Source organism: Rattus rattus, chromosome X, assembly GCF_011064425.1.
Source record: "Rattus rattus isolate New Zealand chromosome X, Rrattus_CSIRO_v1, whole genome shotgun sequence".
Classification (NCBI taxonomy): Eukaryota; Metazoa; Chordata; class Mammalia; order Rodentia; family Muridae; genus Rattus; species Rattus rattus.
The window spans coordinates 13,342,810-13,361,438 of record NC_046172.1 but is presented as its reverse complement, the minus strand read 5'-3'; the positions used below and the strand labels follow the sequence as shown (position 1 = coordinate 13,361,438).

The 18,629-nt window shown below is 45.9% G+C and overlaps 1 protein-coding gene across 4 annotated transcripts in view; it reads right to left on the bottom strand.

The window, feature by feature from the left end:
* The window catches only part of Iqsec2 (IQ motif and Sec7 domain ArfGEF 2), an 81,839-nt gene that overhangs the window by 13,811 nt on the left and 49,399 nt on the right, over positions 1-18,629 (bottom strand). For 3 of the 4 annotated variants that reach the window (XM_032890431.1, XM_032890434.1, XM_032890433.1), the window contains 5 exons: positions 9,845-10,106; positions 8,600-9,001; positions 2,604-3,499; positions 900-1,061; positions 298-420 (listed from right to left, as the gene is read on the bottom strand). In XM_032890431.1, coding sequence (XP_032746322.1) covers positions 298-420; positions 900-1,061; positions 2,604-3,499; positions 8,600-9,001; positions 9,845-10,106 — 1,845 coding nt within the window. Of the gene's footprint in view, positions 1-297; positions 421-899; positions 1,062-2,603; positions 3,500-8,599; positions 9,002-9,844; positions 10,107-11,009; positions 11,145-18,629 lie in introns of those variants that run through there. The other variant, XM_032890432.1, reaches the window with a different exon arrangement.

Genomic DNA, 18,629 nt, shown 5'->3' with positions numbered 1-18,629 from the left:
CATTTCTGAACTTTTGTTTGTTTGGTTAGGTTTTGGGTTTTTGTTGTTGCTGTTGTTGTTTTTGTTTTTGTTTTTGTTTTTTTGAGACAGGATCTCTTAGTGTCTAGGCTGTCCTGGAACTTACTATATAGACCAGGCTGTCCTTGAACTCAGAGATCTACCTGCCTCTTCCTCACCACACCAGACTTTTGTTTCTGTTTTATGGTGAGAAAATTATAATACTCAGAGAGTAGCTTCTTGTGGAAATAGGGCCCCAAAGTGGAAAGGGGCAGCTTCAGGAGTGGGAAGCAGGCACACCTGAAAGCTTCAATGAGTCGCTCCACTTTCTGGGCCTCACCCTGAACTCGGATATGGGATTGGAACTTCCTGAGTGCATCGTCCAAATCCATAGAGGAGAAGTCCATCTCATCCACCACACAGCTGAAGGGTAAAGAAGCAGGGTGGGTGGTGGCAGTCTTCATTTCTCTACACAAACCACTGACTCACCCACTTGCACAAGCAGCCCAACACTCCCACTGACAGACTCCCATACTTTGGACCTACGGCCACAAGTATAACATCTGAAAGACAAAATGTTTGAAACTCAAGTAAGAAACCAAAGGCACATGGACACTAAGAGTGTTTTCCCTTAATCTATTCATTTCAGTGATGGGAAACTAAGACCCAAAGCAAGCTATTAATGAACGTGCCCTGCCCAGAACCACCCTTAGGAGACTTTAGGAATAGGGTTAAGAAAAGTAAGACCCTTTTGGAGCAGAGGGGTATGGGAACGGGAAAAATCTACTCATCTTGTTTTGAAACGTTCATCTGAGCCGAAAAGACAGACTGCCCCCTTCCCCCCTCCTGCCTTCCTTTTTCCAGGAATCCCTGGCCCGCCTGCCCCATGCTGGGGTCCTCACTCCAACACATCTCTGTTGAACTGCTTCTGTCGATTCCCCAGGAATTCCCCTATCATCTGCCGACTCAGGCCTTTCCGCTCCAGGATGAAGTGAGCCACCCCCACAGGAGTGTCTGACAGGAAGCCTCGCTCGATCAAATACTGGATACCCTTCTCTGGCTTCCTGCAGAAAGAGAGGAGGTAGATGAGATAGTCGTTCCTCTGGAACTGCACGTGGTTCTATTTCTAGAACTGATTCTAGAGAACCAAGGATGGATCATGTGGTCAATTCCTTCAGGGTACAGAAGAAAACATCAGAGCACAAGAAGCAACTACTTTCCCATTCCATAGAATTTCCCAATTCCAAGGTATCACTAATTTCCTTTTTATCTGACCCATATCACAGTTAGGAAAACAAAAATCAACATCTAAATGAAAGGATGCTCTCTGCCAGGAATTATTATAGGCCCAGTAATCATCAGAGTCTTGAGAGGGTGCCTGAATTCTAGACCAAGACTGCTTCCCTGACTCACAGACCCTCAAGGCAGGGAAGAAGTAAAAAGGTTACTGTGTTAGATCTCCTACATCCTACCCAGCCTCCGAGGACTGTTTCTACAGAGGAGGGACCTCCAATGTTTTCGGAGAGTGGGGCCAAAAAACTCTTCGTTGGAATTGTCCCATATGCAGAACTTGAATGCCTTAGGCGGGCGTTCATAAAACTAAAATTTGCAAGTTTGGATTTTGATGTTCTAGGAGTCTCTGAACAATCACTTTCTAACTGCATGATTTTGGACAACCTCTTTCACTTCTCTGGGTCTCAGTTCTTTATCTCTAAAATAAGAATATTACTATGAACCTCGATGAAGTTATTGTGAAAATTAAATATAGGTGGCAGTGTTTAACAGACTATAAAGATGCAAAGAATTACATTAAATGCCTTCCATTATATCTAATGTTTTCTAATTGTATTTTATGTTTTCTAATTATTTTCTAATCAAATGCCACACTCTCATCCCCATTCCTAAGCACCTGGCACAGAACCAGGCACCTAGAAAGAGTTTAGTCACCGTTAGTCACACCAGCCTGCCACCAAATACACAACCTACTTATGGAAAGATAAAAAAACTGAAGCCCAAAGAAGGAACACAAATTACTTAAGACTAGACAATGAGTGAGTGAAGGCAGACAGGGTCTTGGTCTAGGGTTCATTATATTCCGAATTGCCTACCCCTCTACAAGGGGGGAATAGGGAGGACAATTCCCGGAAGCCATCTTGCTCAAAATTATACAAACAGGTACTGAAAGCACTAAGACCTGAACTCAGGCATGTTGGGAGTCTCTCTGTTCTGTAATCCTGTTTTTGTGTGTTGTGTGGTTTTTTTTTTTGGGAGGGGGTGTTTCTTCTTTGTGTCTTACTTTGGTGAGTTGTCTTTTGAAACAGGATCTTTGTAGCCTAGACTGGCCTGATGGTCACAACAGAGCCCTGGTTATCTTCTAACTTGTGGCAATCCCTTTCACTCAAGCCTACAGAGTGCTAAGATTTACAAGCGTGAGTCACTGCATCCATCTTCTGCTGTCCTTCTCATCCCTGGACATCAGGGGAGAAATACCATTTCATCAAATGCCAAGATGGCTGACCCAAGGTCACTGCTTGGAGCTAGCCTTTAAAACAAGGTGCCCATGCAGGGTGGGAAGTGGCGATAAAGCTAGAACTGAGAGCACATACTTATTGAAGAGGTTGAGGCCAATTCTGTAATGCCTTCTTTGTACCACGTCATTGTTGAAGGCTGGCGAGTCCCAGCTGTGCCTTGTCTCCCGCTGGTAAGTCTGCTTGCACAGGCCAGTGGCTGGAGGTTCCCTCAGGCTATCCCGAGAGGAGGAGCCAGAGCTGCAGTTGATGGTCTCATTAGAGTTGCTGGAGCTCTCAAGGCTCTCATTGTCTCCACCATCAGAGTTCTCACCTGCTGCCTCACACTTTCCCAACCTCCGACCTCCAGCCACACCACTGGGCCCAGTACCACTATTGGGGGCTGGTGGCAGGGGTCCTGGTGGGGCTGGAGCTGGACCCTCAGGGGCAGGGTAGTGGCGGTGTGGGATTGGGGCCCTGCCTGGTGGCCCCTTGTGCTTCAGGGTCCCATGGGGGCTGCAGCCATCAGCCTCATACACCAGCTGGCGGTGGACAGAGCCGCGATCTGAGCGGTCACTCAGGTCTACAGAACTGTCACTGGGAGGCTCAATGGTGAGGAGGGGGAGGTGTGCAGCCCGGAGCCGGAAATCCCGGCACTCCAAGCACCCAGGACCCCTTCGAGTGCCTTCCTCACGGCTACCATCTTCCCGGGTCCCTGGTGGCATTGGTGGAGGAACTGGTGGGAGGGGAGCTGGTGCCCAGAACTCAGGGCGGCCTTGGGGTGGGGGCTCTGTGCTGGGCAGTCGCTCAGGTGATGGAGGAGGAACTGGGTCATCCAAGTAGAGGGGGAGGTCACTGAAGGATGTGGCTGAGCTGTCTTCTTGCTGTTCCTTTGATTCCCGCTTCTCCAGTTGGCCTGACCCTGGCTCCTCAGACATAGGCCCTGATGGGTGGCAGTTCAGGGCCTCATCAATGGATTCAGCCAGAGACTTTACCTGTAAACAGTGGAAGGTGAAAAGAAAAGGAAATACCCAAGTTAATCAAGATGAAAAAAAAAAAGAAATGTAAATAAGAAATACCCAAGTTAATAAAGATGAAAAAATAAATAAAAAAGAAAATAAAAAAAAAAAAAAAAAAAAAAAAAAAAAAGGGAATCATAAAGGGAGGAATGGTATAAGGGTCAAAAGGTGAGAAGAAAGGAAGGGAAGGCGGGGCAAGCTTCCTGGTGTGTCAGCCAAGAAAGCAGATCCTTTGCCATAGGTTCTTTATTTTAAATGTTTAAAATACATACTTGTTTAGTGTGTGTGTGTGTGTGTGTGTGTGTGTGTGTGTGTGTGTGCGTGCGTGTGTGCGTGCGTGTGTGTGTGTGTGTGTGTGTGTGTGTGTGTTTTGCCTGCATATGTCTGTGCATCATCACATGTGTTTCTGGTGCTAGGGAGGCCATCAAATCCCCTGGAACTAGAGTCACAGAGGGTCATGAGCCACCATGTGGGTGCTGGGAACCAAACCCAGGTCTGCCACCTCTCCAGCTACACACACACACACACACACACACACACACACACACACACACACACACACACATTTTTATTGAAAATAAAATTTTTCATATAATGTTTGGATCACAGTTTCCCCCAATTCTTCCCAGATCCCTCCTACCCACCCAACCCCCCCATGTCTTCTTTCTCTTTTTAGAAAAAAAAGTAGAAAAACAATTTTAAAAGGACAAAGAAGCACACGCAGAGACATCTAATAAAAATCCATAAAACACAAAATTGGAAACTGTAATACACAAGCAAAAGACCAGTAAGACAAAAAAAATTTTTTTCAAACAAAGCAGTATGAGATAAAAAGTCTACAAAATACCATTGAGTTCATTGTGTGTTGTCCAGTCAGTTCCTTATTTGAAATTTTATTATTTTTAAAAGGTTGCAAAGAATCCCATAGGTTCTTACTAGTTTATAAAATAACTCCCAGAGAGTCACTATGAGTTCACAGAGGCTAGGACTAACATTGACAAAATGCCTTCTTGGACACTCCAGTATCCTTGTCTCCGTATCAAATACTCCCTCCTCCCTGATTCAAGCCACACTACTACCTCTGTCATATAGGCTCAGTTCCCATCCAGGGAAAACCCCAAATCTCAGCTTCCTCCCAGAGCTCTCTGTGTGAAACTCTCTTAGGAAATCCATCATATTTACTCTTGAGAAAATGAACACCTAGTAACTCTGTCTCCAGGTGTACTCAGCTTCCAAACTGGCCCCCAGTGATCTCTTCCTCCTGGTATTCATAATCTTAGATATCACATTGTGCTAGAGTTGTGTGGCCCACAACATATCGTAGAAATGAAGGAGTATGATTCTGGAATGACACTGGCAAGTACCGTAAATTCTGTCTTCTATGCTCTTAGACTTACTTGTACTCTTTCAGACTCTTCACCGAAGGGGAGCCACACTGTGGACAGTCCTGAGAGGGACTGCCAACAAAGAGGTATTTGAGCACAGAAGCAGACCTGTTAGCCCCAGTCCAGTCTTCTGAGACTGGGTCCTACCCAGATTAACAGCAGCCTCCTGAGAGACGTGGAAACAATCATCCAGCCATACCCCTCTCAGCTTCCTGGCTCTCAGAAACTGCATAAGATAATAAATGTTTGTTGTTGGGGTTGGGATTTAGCTCAGTGGTAGAGCGCTTGCCTAGCAAGCGCAAGGCCCTGGGTTCAGTCCCCAGCTCAAAAAAAAAAAAAGAAAAAAAAAGTTTGTTGTTGTGTGTGGTGACACAACTGTAATTATAGTACTCCAGAAGCTAAGCCAGGAGTTCCTCAAGCTCAAGGCCAGCCTGGGCTACGCAATGCTACTCTGTTCAGGAGAAAAATAAAGAGATCGTCTGTTGTTTAAGCTCAGTTCTAATCTCAGGTTCTTTGTTTTAAAGTCTGTTATTATTGTATGTGTGAGTACATGATGTATGGGTGTAGGTACAGAAGCCACAGCACGTGTGTTGAGTTAGAGGACAACTTTGTGGCACTTCTTCCTCTTTCCACCTTTCCATAGGTTCGAGGGATTAAATTCAGGTCTCTAAGCTTGCACACCAAATGCCTTTACCCAGTGAGCCAACTCACTGAGTCTCTTTGACTTGTACTCTGACCCCTAAGGTCAAACTTAAATTACTAAATTTTAGGGTAGTTTGCTGTACATACATTTCCCCCCAATCTGTCTTAGATAAAGCACTGAGTGCTAGGATCAGGCCTGGTTCTTCTCCCTTTTCCATCACATGGTATTTTCCTGTTTTCTATTCTTCCCTGGAGGGATAGGTGCGAGCCCAGTTTCTATTTTAGATCAGCTACCGCTCGACATAGAAAAGATGCTTAATTATCACACGAATAGATGGACGGATGATGCAGACCTTCCCTTCATCTTTCCTTCCCTCCATTTTACTAGCCTCAGAGAAGCAAGTGTAGACCAATGATAGGGTCACATAAGAGAGTTTAGATCGGGCTGGAGAGATGGCTCAGTGGTTAAGAGCACTGACTGCTCTTCCAGAGGTCCTGAGTTCAATTCCCAGCAACCACATGGTGGCTCACAACCATCTACAATCAGGTCTGGTGCCCTCTTCTGGCCTGCAGGCATACATGCAGGCAGAAAGCTGTGTGATGTATACATAATAAATAAATAAATGTTTAAAAAAAAGAGAGAGAGTTTAGATCACAGGGATATCTTCTTTTATAAAACTTCATTCATTCAACAATTTCTACCAAGTACCTCCTTGGCTCTAGGAGAAAAAAAATAACAACTAACTTAGCAGCTACCACATACCAGGTACTTTCGTGTATCTTACCTAATTGAAATGCATCCAACTGCTCTGAAAACAACACTAAAAAGAAAGCTTCACCTCCATTTTGCTGATCAAAAAGTGAAACCATTTGCCCGAGATCACATAGCTGGGAAATGGCACAACTGGGGTTGTCACACAGGGAGCCATGTTGAAATCTCCCCAGTTTAGAATGACCTCCCATCCCTCTCACTGCCATGTCCAGTCCCATCATTCCATGTTTTAGTGATGCAATCACAGTGCCTGGGCAAACAATGCACTTTTCAACGTCTCTGACTAGCAACATCTTTTCTGTCCCGTAAGGCCTACTTACAATGCTATTTTCTCCAAGAAACTGGTCTGGTCTTCCCAGAATCCCTTCTGGTTCTGAGAACACTCTATTTTAGGAGATGACCATGCACCTATATGCTTCTACTGTCTACCAGACTGGGAGAGCCTTAAGAATATGTACCAGAGCACATGCCTCAGCCTCAGTCTCCTCCTTTATAAAATGGGGACAGAATCTCCACGCCACAGATCTACTGTGAGGTATACATAATACCTGGCAGGCACCCAACAAGGGCTCGTTATGTTAGTAAAGGCTTTACTTGATATATATCTAGTTTCAAAAAGTAATGCCTTTTTGTTTTCTTATTTGTTCTATATATTCATATTTTTAGTTTTATTGCTTTATTTAGAGTGTGCGTATGTGCATGTGTGCATATGTGTGCATGCACATGTGCTTGTATGTGACAGTGCATATGTGCAGGTGAGAGGTAAACTTTCAAGAATCTTTTCTTGGGGCTGGAGAGTTGCCTCAGCGGTTGCCTTAGTTACTTTTCTAGCCCAAAGTTTCAAAGTCCTTCCACAATCCTCCCCCAAACATGGTCAGGTCTGTCACAGCAATATCCCATGAACCTTGTACCAATTTCTGTTTTAGTTAGGGTTTCTATTGCTGTGATAAAACACCATGACCAGAAGCAATTTGTGGAGGAAAGGGTTTACTTCAGCTTACAGCTTGTAGTCAGTCGATCATCCAGGGAAAGTCAGACAGGCTAGAAACTCAAGGCAGAGACCTGGAGACACAAACTGATGCAGAGGCCACTGAGGGGTGCTGCTTACTGGCTTGCTCCCCATGCTTCCTCAGCCTGCTTTTTTATAGCACCCAGGAGCACCAGTCCATGAATGACACCACCCACAGTGAGCTGAGCCTCCCACATCACTCACCAACTGAAAAACTGAACCATAAGCTTGCCCACAGGCTGGTATGACATGGCCATTTTTCTCAACTGAGGTTTCCTCTTCTAAAATGACTATCTGTGTCAAGTTCATGTAAAACTAGCAACACAACCATTAAGAGCACTTGTTACTCTTGCAGAGGACCTAAGCTCATTTCCCAGCACCCACATTCATAAAGTTCCATGGAATCAGATACCCGCTTTTGAATGCAACAGGTATGAGGTGTGCACATGGTACACAAACATACATGTAGGCAAAACACCCAAACATATAAAATAAAATAAGTAAATGTTTTCATAAATAAGTTTTGGGGGACTGGAGGAATGGCACAATGGTTAAGAATATATACTGCAAGAGGACCTGAGTTTGGTTCCCAGCAGCTATGCCAGATGAGTCACAAATGCCTTTAACGCTAGCTCCAGGGGACCTGACATCCTATTCTGACCTCCTTAAGCACCTGTACACACATGGCACACACACAGAGATACACAGACATAAAAATAAAATATTTAAAATAAAGAATCTGTTCTCTCTCCTTCCATAGCATGGGTTCTGGGGAGTCAAACTTAGGTCATTAAATCTGGCGGCAAGCGTCTTCACCCACTGAGCCACCTTACTGGCCCTATGGCACCCATGTTCTAATATGCTTGTTTTAGCAATGCAATTTTTTAAAACAGTGCTGGAGATGAAGCGCACGGTGTGGCACATGTTAAGCAAGTGCTCTACTACTGAGGTACATCCCTGTCTTTGGGGATTTTATTGGTTGGTTGGTTGGTTGGTTGGTTGGTTGGTGTTATTTGCCACAGGTGTTCCCAATCCTCCTGCCTCAGTCTCTCCAGTGCTTCAATTACAAGTATACACTCAGCTGTCATTTTTTCTCGTGTTAACAGTTCTCTCTCACCACTCTCCAAGTCTCAGGTCAAATCACTGCTATTTGTTGCTGTTAAGTGCTTAATAGTGCAAACACTTGCAGTTTGGAAAATAGATAAAAAGCAGTAGAAGCAGCCAGAGCCCAGGAATGGAGAAGAAAAGCCCCTTTCAGGGCTCCTGACCTGTTTGGAGAAGGAGTCCTCGAGCTCTGTGATGTCATTAGAAAACTCTCCAGATGTGGTGACTGAACTTCCGCCACCATCGATGCCCCCACCACAGGAGCCTCCATAGGGGAGGCCCCGTTCAAGCCGGTGGCTCCGGGCTCCAGCCATGGCACCCTCATCCAATGAGGCAGGCTTGCCTTCGAAGTATGCAGGGTTCTGTGCTTTCTCGTACTCCTCAAAGGAGAACTGCATCCGCATGTTGGACAAGATGATGCGGCGGGACATGCGGCTCTCTGAAGCCGAGCTGCGCAGTCGCTCAAAGTTCTTATTCATACGATACTGGCGAAAGGCTGTCTGGATGGTCCTGGCAGCCCTGCGGCTCAGGAAGGAGCCCCCATACTTCCTCTCCAGCATTTCCACCTGTCAGAGGAACAAGTTCAGAAAGTTGCCAGAGCCTCAACCATATCCCAGTCAAGTCACAACCAACTGCTGGAAGTCATGACAGGCTCTGTGCCCAGTGTTTTCTCACTTCTAATCCCGACATGTATATAAGCGGGGGGGGGGGGGATATGTATATTTAAAATCAGAAAACACTTAGAAAAAACAAGAAAGAAAGAAAGAAAGAAAGAAAGAAAGAAAGAAAGAAAGAAAGAAAGAAAGAAAGAAAGAAAGAAAGAAAGAGAGGAACAGTAAATGAAGAGAAGGAAGCTGAAGGAACAAAGAGAATCAGAATAACAGAAAAGCAGGAAGGAAGGAAAGAAGGGAGGGGGTGAGGGAGGAGTCACCTACAGTCCGAACATCTAGGCATAGCCATAATTAATGTGTTGATAAGTGCCCTTCCAAGTCCTATTTTTCTTAAATCTTGTATAATGTCCTCCCCTCCCTCCCCCTCTTCCCTTTTCTCTCTTTCACACCCCAAGGCAGTGTATTGCATCATACTGTGAAACTGTCAAGTTATGTGTGTGCCTGCCCCCTTAGACTGCATGTTGTTGAAGGCTGGATGCAGGTCTCATTCCTCTTCTGGAGCCCATTATCTGAGCTTGATAATGTTTGCTGAGTGAATAGGGGGCTCAGTGCATGTGCAGTGAATGTGTGAATCGCCTGTACAATGAGAGGCCCTGGAGCCAGTCTTCTCCAGTTCCAGCCTTACAGTCCCTCCCTGAATACCACCCCCAAGTGCCACACCCCAACCTCCCTCCTTTGGCTCTCTCCGTATCCCACGTATCCCACTCCCACTTTCAACCAGAGCCATCTCTTCTGCACCTTCTTGTCCTGTAGGTCTGTGGAGAGTTCATAGCTGTCTGACAGGGCCTTGGAGCGCTTTATCTCCTCCTCCTCCTGCTTCCTCAGGGCGACACTGGCTGGCTGGAGGCGAGCCCTCTGAGACCAAGGTAGGCCCACGCCAGCAGGGGGGCCCCCCATGTGGCTGCTGGTTGGGGGCAGTTGGCTCAGCCGGTAGGGGGGTTGGCTCCCAGGACTATCAACCGCTGTGCTCAGGTCACTGCCTGGGGCATCACCCTCCACACTGTGGGGATGAGATAAAATGAGCCAGGGTGTGGCAACAGGAGAGAGGCTTGCTAGGCCCAGTCAGTGAGTACACTAGATCCTGCCCCCAACCCCATCCCCTCCCATTTTCCTCAGATACCTAGGGACTCCAACATTTAAGAGACCTTCAATCTGTCTCTTCACTGCCTGCACAGTTCATTCACTCAAGTGCCCTTGTTTTTTTTCTTCATTCCTTTGCAGTTCCTTCCCATCAGAGAGCGCCATCTCCATAACCCCTTTTTGAGACACTGTTCCCTCAAGGGTGTCTTCTCAGTTTTGTCCTCAGTCCTACCCACCACCCCTCACAATCTGGACCAGTCATAACTTTACCTCTAGTCTCCTCCCACTCTTGTCCCTAACGGCTCCATCCCCTGATAGCCCAGTTGTTCCCTCCCCAGACCTCTTCTCCCAGCTAACTCCTCATAACCCCATGCAGTGATTTCCCCTATAATCCTATTCCCAGAACTACCTCAGACCAGTTTCCATGACATATCGCCCCCTCCCAGCCCCGGTTGATGATTCCTGCCCATCCAGGTCCTCCCTCCCCCACCCAGCCCTGCCCCTGTGCCCTGCCCCTGCCCTTAGCAGCCTGGAGTCCAGGCCTGGCCAGTTCCCAGGGTTCCCAGGCTGCTGCTGCTGCTGCTGCTGCTGCTGTTGTTGTTACTGCTGCTGTTGCGGCTGCTGCTGCTGCTGGTGAGAGGGCAGGGTGAAGGCACAGGCTGGGCCACAGTGGGAAGCATCCTCACAGGTAAAGAGCTGCCCTGCGGGGAAGCTTCCTTTTTCTCCTCATGTCCTCCTCTGCTCAGCTCCGGGAGGAGGGCAGGGGGCTCTCAAGCAGAAAGGTGGCAGGAGCTGGGTCCCAGGTCTTGCCTGCTGGGGTTACCTAGAGCTGTTGTTCTGCCAGACCTGCTCCATAGTGCCATGGCAACCAGGCTGCCAGGGAACCCAGGTGGCAGCAGAGCTCCAGGGCATGTTGAGAAGCACAGAGGTGGGGTGAACCAGGAAGACTGAGGCATGGAGGAGGTTGTGGGAGAATGGGTGTGGCTGGGGCTAAAAGAATGTTGTTTTTTTTTTTTTTTTAAATCAGGGAAGTAATATAGGCTGTGGGGTGGGGAGCTCTTGGCTAGTAAAAGGATTAAAGGGCCACTCCTCCACCTCTATTGAGAAAGGGCAGGGGGAAGGCAAGGGCAAGTTGGGTGGGTAGAAGGGGTTACCTACTGGCAGAAGTGCCTATGCTGTCTGGGGTCTATCTGCCCTCTGTGCTGAGGTCAGGGGCAGTAGAAGTGGGCTCTGCCCTGGTGGGAACTCTCATTCACTATTTATCCTCCAACCTCCCAAGTACTAGTCAGAACAAGACTGAAGGGCTGCTTTGCACCCTAAATTTCCTTTATCTCAGACCTCAGAGGCTTCCGACGCCACCTTCCACAGGTTAGACCCAGCCCAGTCCAGCTTCAAAGACACTCCTCTTGTCTCCATCAGGACGGCTGGACCCTGCTCACCAGCCTCTCAAACATTGTCCCTTACCAGTACACATTTCAAACCCAGCTTTGAGCAACTGTCTCCTCTATCCACATTCCCAGCTCTCACTGTCTATACGTTAGTCCAGTTTCCAAGCATTCTGGCATTGAAGTCCTCTCAAGGTTCAACAGACAATGCTTCTAGAATACTTAATATTTAGGTACCGTTTCTTACCATTTTGTACTTAATAACTTGGCTGTTCCTTCCAACAATGCTGTACAGTTGTTAGCTGTCTTCATTTTATATAGCAAACAAAGCCTGGAGAGGTGAGCTACCAACAGTACAAGCAGGACTCAACTCCAAGCAGAGTGACTTCAGAGTTCACACCGTCAGTCATTAAGTAATCCCCTAATCTAATTCACCCAGCCCAGATTCTGTTTCTCTTAAATGTTCCTCAGGCCCCTACCTCCCAAACTGCTCATATAAGATTTCCCACCCCCAATGCTATCCCCATCATTTCGGCTAGTGCAACCTGAGAAATGCAGCACATGCCAGTGCTGTTAAGATTCAAGGTATTCAAGGCCCCTACTGAGATGCCCCCTGGATCTTACCACCAGCCAGAAATGACTGCTGATCTTTACACAAGACTTCTTTTTTTCCTGGCACAGATTAGCTTTGGCAAAGAATGCAGGACTCTCACTATGTCAGCATAGGAAGAGAATTTAGTGATCTCTCTGCCAGACACAGGACATGGGGCCTAGACCAGTAGATGTTTCTGGTGTAAGTGAGTCAGTGAATGTTCTTGGTGGCTGCTCTAATAAAACTCTCACTCAAATTTACACCACAAACTTCAGGCTTATTTGCAGATCTCTTCTCTATCCTGTGGATAGAGAGACTGTTGAAACATACAAATCAGCCCATCTCCCTTTTTCATCCAACCCTGCCACAGCTTCCCATAATTCACTCAATAAGCAGCAACCAAGCACTTTCCATGGATCAGCACTAAACACCAGTAATACAATAAAAATCAAAGCCACCAAATTATTTCTTCAGGAAGGTGGTATTATAGTGAGGGAAACAGACAAGAAAAAGAAAGAGGAGGGGTATCATTTTAAATAAATGTTGAAATAGAAAAAAAAAGCAGAGTGTTAAAAGGTACTGTTTTAATTGTGTGTGTGCACGCACACGCAAGTACGTATATGTGATAGAGAAAGACAGAGGACAGAGAGAGACAGAGGTAGACTAGGGATAGAACTCAAAAAATTATGCAGGCTAGGCAAGCTCTTTACCACTGAACCACAAACCCAGACAAATTTGCTATTTTAGATGTGATGTCCAGGAAAGCCTTGGTTGGGAGGAATGACACAGAAGCAGAATCCTGGTGGAAATGTGGGAGTGAGCTGTGTCTGAGGCTAGAGAGTAGAGTCAGTACAACATGTCTACATGTTTAAGGAACAATTAAAAAGACAGTATAGCCAGAACCTAGCGAACAAGAGAGAGTAATGAAAAATAAGATTGGACATGTAATGAGAGTTGTACTAGTTAAGTTTTTGTCAACTTGACATAAGATAGCATCACCTAGAAACAGGAAGCTTCTGAGGATTTGTCTCCATCAGATTGGCTTGTGGGCATGTATGTGGGCATTTTCTTGATTGTCAACTGATGTGGGAGAGCCTAGCTCATTGTGGATGGTGGGGCAAGTAGTCCTGGGGTGTACAAAAAAGCAGGCAGAGCAGGCCAGTAAGCACCAAGTCTTCTGCCTCCAGGTTTCAGCCCTATCCTGCTCTGACATTCCTGATGAGTAAATAAACCTTTTCCTCCCCAAGTTGCATATGGCCCATATTTTATCATAGCAATGAAAAGCAGACTAATACAAGGGAAACCAAGCCTAGCATAAAGACTGGCTTTTGCTTTGATTGAAATGAACATAGGAAGGATGTAATCTAACTTACCATCAATAGAACAGCTTCCTTACCTGGCCTGAACCCTGTACCACACATAAAGTTGACTACCTTCTGCTCACATCACACTTCAACATTTATCTTAGGTGTCCCTTTCCATACCTGCTTGTCTCCTTCGCACATGTTGCCTTACATACGTGCCCCTCCTTCATGTTACTGTAGGGCTCTGCAGTCATCTCTCCCCCTTGCTATTCCTTGTAGCAGGCTCTGTTAGCCCTCTTCATAGTGAAGAGAGGTAGAGTTGATATAAAAGTAACTCAAGGTCATATATAGTGAGAAAGCCAAATTGCAAACTCAGAGCTCAGACTATCCCCTAATGATATTTCAGCACCTCTCCTATTCCCAACCCTGTGTTGCTCCAGGCTCTCTACTCCTTGGTAATCCCTCTTGAGAACTTGCTCCATTTTGATTGCAAAGAGAACCGTCCCAGGAATTGTAGGGTGGCAGCACAGCCTCCCATGGGAGAGACTGGCCACAAACAAGGAGATTGCTTGAGAGGATGTTTTTGCTATCATACATACTGCTGAAGAATCTGTGACTAGAGGTGTGGAACCCTTCATGTCAGAGCCCTTGGAACACTTAGCAACAGGCCAATCACATGGAATCCCCACCCCCACCCCCACCCCCACCCCCACGTATGGACAAGTATAACATCACAGACACAACCAAAGGCCAACAAATCTAGAAACAAATATACACATCCCTATTCACACGGAAGTAGACATGAATACATGTAGACCAAACACACATTGCCTGCTGGACTATTCTTTAGGGGGAAATGAGAGCATTCTTTGTAGAAGGGGAGAATAAGCCATGCTACACAAATAACCACAGAACAAAGTGGAAAGTTATCAGGGGTGGGGAATACAGGAAGTGATGGGGGAGTAAAGGAGAGAGATTCCTTCTGCTTGGGGGTGGCTGAGCAGAATAAAAATAAACTGGCACTTAACTATGCACCTACCCTGTGTCAGGCATTTTCCACACATTATTTAATCTGCATGGCAAACACAAGGAAAGACTTAGGATTTCTGTTTTACAGAGGAAGAAAGCAGCTCTAAGAGGGAAACTGACTGACAAAGGTCACAGAACTAGCAAATGGCAAGATAGGGATTCAGACCCAAAGCCTGTGCTGGCCCTCCTGCTGTCTTGAAGTCTTCCCTGGGAGAGGAAGCTCATGGACTGTGCTTTGCCTAGGAGGAGCTAGGCGAGGTGAGAGTAGAGCAATCCTGTAAGCCAAGGCTCTAAGATGGGGGAAGAAGGTTAGGATGCTTTCTAGAGACTTGAGGTTGGTCTGCCCATGACAGAGGGTGTGGCACGGACCCTTCCCAGATGCTACTCCTGTTTAGTGGGGGTGTCTTTTCTCCCTCCTTTTTATTGGTACTGCCCAGAGCCAGGAATTCAGCTGGGGAATGGGAATCAGAATGCAGTTGCCATGGAAATGAATGGAGACTGTTGCTATGGATACCATAAGATGAGGGCAAGAGGAAAGCAAGATTGCTGAAAACTATCCCCATGACAACTTAGGTTAGAAAGGGAAAGGACTGGAAGTGAGATACAAGAAAACAAGGAGGTCAGGGTGTGTAGATGGAACCAAGGGCTTTAGGTTCTAGAAATAAAAGGTGGGGCAAGAAGATTGGAGCTGACAGAGAGACTGACAGGAGCAGTGCCTTTTGCTGTCCAATCCATTGCCACATAAAGTCCAATCCCAAATTCAGCTTGGACTAGCTAACTGCTGAGGGATAACCAGGGAAACAAAGGCAGATTCTGGGAGCCCAAAGACCTTGGTTTGAATCCTGGATCTGCTCATTTGCAACCCTAGAAAAATATTAGTTATAATTTATTCTTTTCACCAGGCCTAGCACCTGGGCAAAATCTGGCTTTTCTCACTAAAGGAGATACAACATAGGTGGGGAGATGAACTCGGTTGCAAAAGGTCTCAAAACTAAGTAATGGAGAAGCCAAGATTCGAAAGAAAGCAGATCTGATCACATGAGACTGATAGTATGGCTAAGTGGGAGAGCATTTGCCTAGCATCTCCAGTTTAGGGTTTGATCCCCATCTACACACACACACACACACACACACACACACACACACACACACACACACACACACACACGAAACATAGAAAAGTTCTTGCTCTTCCTGTCCTCTTCCACAGAGGAGTCCTTGTGCTACCCACTTCTCCATTTCTTCACGTAGTGGTACACAATGGACGAGACCCTGGGGGAAACATCTGTGGAGCGGTAAGTGAGGAAGCAGGAAAGGCTGAAGTCAGATGGGAAAAGCTCCTGTATTTAAGAGCAATGACTCATGGATTTGTTCAGTCCACGGAGTTGGAGTGAATTTTGCAAACAAGTTTTAAGAACTATCCAATCCCATAGATGCCAAGTGAAGCTCAGACAGTGAAAGTGACTTTCTCTCGAAAATTTCCCTATCTCCTAGACAAAAGTTGCACTTTGAGCTACAAATACCCATGCCACCCCCACCACTTCCTATTGCCTCTCACTCTGTTCAATATGTTCCAAACAGGGAACAACAATAGGCTACTTGCAATTCGCATGTAGCAAGCTTATCCATTACTTTTCTGCACTCAAAGACTTGCTTTATTTTTCTTGTCCAAAATGTCTTTTCTCCTTTTTACCCTTGGACTCAACTGGCCTAGATGAGCTCATCTTCATTTTGAATACCGTGAACAGGCAGAACTTCCAGCCAAGAGAATTCTGACTCACTCTCACCCTACCAGCACCCGACAGGATCAGGTACCGTCTTCTCTGTGGCTCATGCTCACCCATCTCATGGTACCACCAGTCTCTCTTGAAATATGTATTGTCCACTCTTGATCCCCATATCTGTTTTTTCTTTTAAACAAAAAAAAAGATTTATTTATTTATTATATTTATATGAGTACACTGTAGCTGTTTTCAGAAATACCACAAGAGGGCATCGGATCTTACTACAGATGGTTGTGAGCCACCATGTGGTTATTGGGAATTGAACTCAGGACTTCTGCAAGAGCAGTCAGTGCTCTTAACAGCTGAGCCATCTCTCCAGCACCCCTTCCCCTACATCTGTTTTTCAAGAAAAGTGACCTGGCATGATTCACTTTCACAGGGCTACCATGCACAGGTCAGAGCCTAAGATACCTTGCTCACCTACCATGTCCCTTAAAATCTACAGGTAACATATGTCTGTATGTGTGTCACCATCTGTCTGATAACTGTTACCCTAAGAGCCACAGCCCCATGTTTAAAAGCCAACCATATCCTACCCCTGTGATTAATTCGCTGGGCACATACATTGAATCTTTCAGGTACAGAAAGCCAGACCTCACGCAGACACCTCATAGTCTCAGGACTTCTCATACCCAGTCTCACATAATTACACTTCCTTAGATATACAGCAGCTCATGCAGTCTCTCACTATGAGACCCGTGTAGCCTCACACACACGCGCACATAGATGTACAGACACACTGAGGCATATTTTTCTCACAACAGATATAGGCCTGCTCCCTTCCTACAGTACAGCCCCCTCTGTTCCAGTCAATGCCATTGTCTGAACAGGTGTCAAGCATTCTTACAGTTTCCAGTCTGTTCTTGACTTGCCCTCTTCATTCATTTAACCCCTGCCCACTTCCTTCTATTTCCACTGAAATAAAGTATAGATGGTGTTCTCCTGGTCACAGGTCATCTAGATTCACACATCCTGGAGAGACATCTGAGCACAGTAATTACTCACAATTCCCTAACTTGACCCTGGCACATGTCAGTGGGTTTTTTTCTCTATGTGGTCCCTATCCCCTGAAATGTCTTCTCACCTCTTGCCACCTAATCAAATCTTTCCCAATACTGGAGACCCATTTTTTATTCATCTTCTTCCAGCAAGCCCCCTGGATCCTACCACTCCCCACCCACTTTTCCATTTCCTAACATAAACACATCATGGAAGGGGAAGCACAAAATCACAAAGGCCTCTGTCTTCTCTCCCAGGAGTACCTTTAAAAGCAAACAATATTTCTCAACCTTCCTAATGCTGTGACCTTTAGCATAGCTCCTCATATTGTGGTGACCCCAACCATAAAATTATTTCATTGCTACTTCATAACTGTAATTTTGCAGCTGTTATAAATTGTAATGTAAATATCTGATGTCTTAGGTGACCTCTGTGAAAGGGTCATTCAGCCCCTAAAGGGGTCACGGGCCACAGGTTGAGAACCGCTGCTTTAAAGAGTCTGAGCTTTCAGCTAGGCCAAGGAAGTGATTGCAGTTTTGTTGGGGTAATGGCTTCCTCTCTGAGATCCTAAAGTTACAGTATCAGAACCAAGGAATCCTAATATCACAATATTAAAATCATATCATCAGATTTTTTTAAGTGGTAGAATTACGAAATCTAAAATCATAAGATTGGGGAATTGTAGAAAAAGAAATCACAGAAGTGCATGAAATATGTCTCAGAATCATAGTATCTTCAAAGCTCATAATTACAGCTATATAAAATGGTAGCATCTCAGATTCCGAATGTCAGAGCTGGAAGAATTCTGGTGACCCTGGTCAAACCACCCTCCCAATTTTCCAGATGAATAAACTATCTATTGCAGAAGTCAAGGGCCATGTCCAAGATTAGCCAGTTCAAAACCCCAGGCTAGTGCACTAAAAGAAGGCAGTAGGTGTGCTCCTGTCTGGAGACATTCACACATTTATTTTTTGAATGACTTTTAGGCATTGACAAGCCACAAATCAAGCCCTATTCTGTCTTCCAACCCTTTCCCAACTCTGGATAGGAAAGAAGGCAAAGTTCTGGTGGGGATGGAGACAGGGAGATGGGGTAGGGTGGAACATACATCAGACAGAGAGAAGAGATCAGCTTTTATTGATGGAAATTTCTTTATACATAGCAACACACATGCTGAAAGGCCTTTTCCTCCTAATCATGTTTACAGAGCGCTATGGGAGTGATAGGGGTTGGGAAGAGGGTATGAGGTGAGGCCTTCAAGCAGTGGAGAAAATGGCAGCTATGGCCACAGCAAGGGAATGAGTGACGGGGAACTAGGCAGGCTGGGTTCCTGCTCCCGTCTGGTCCTCT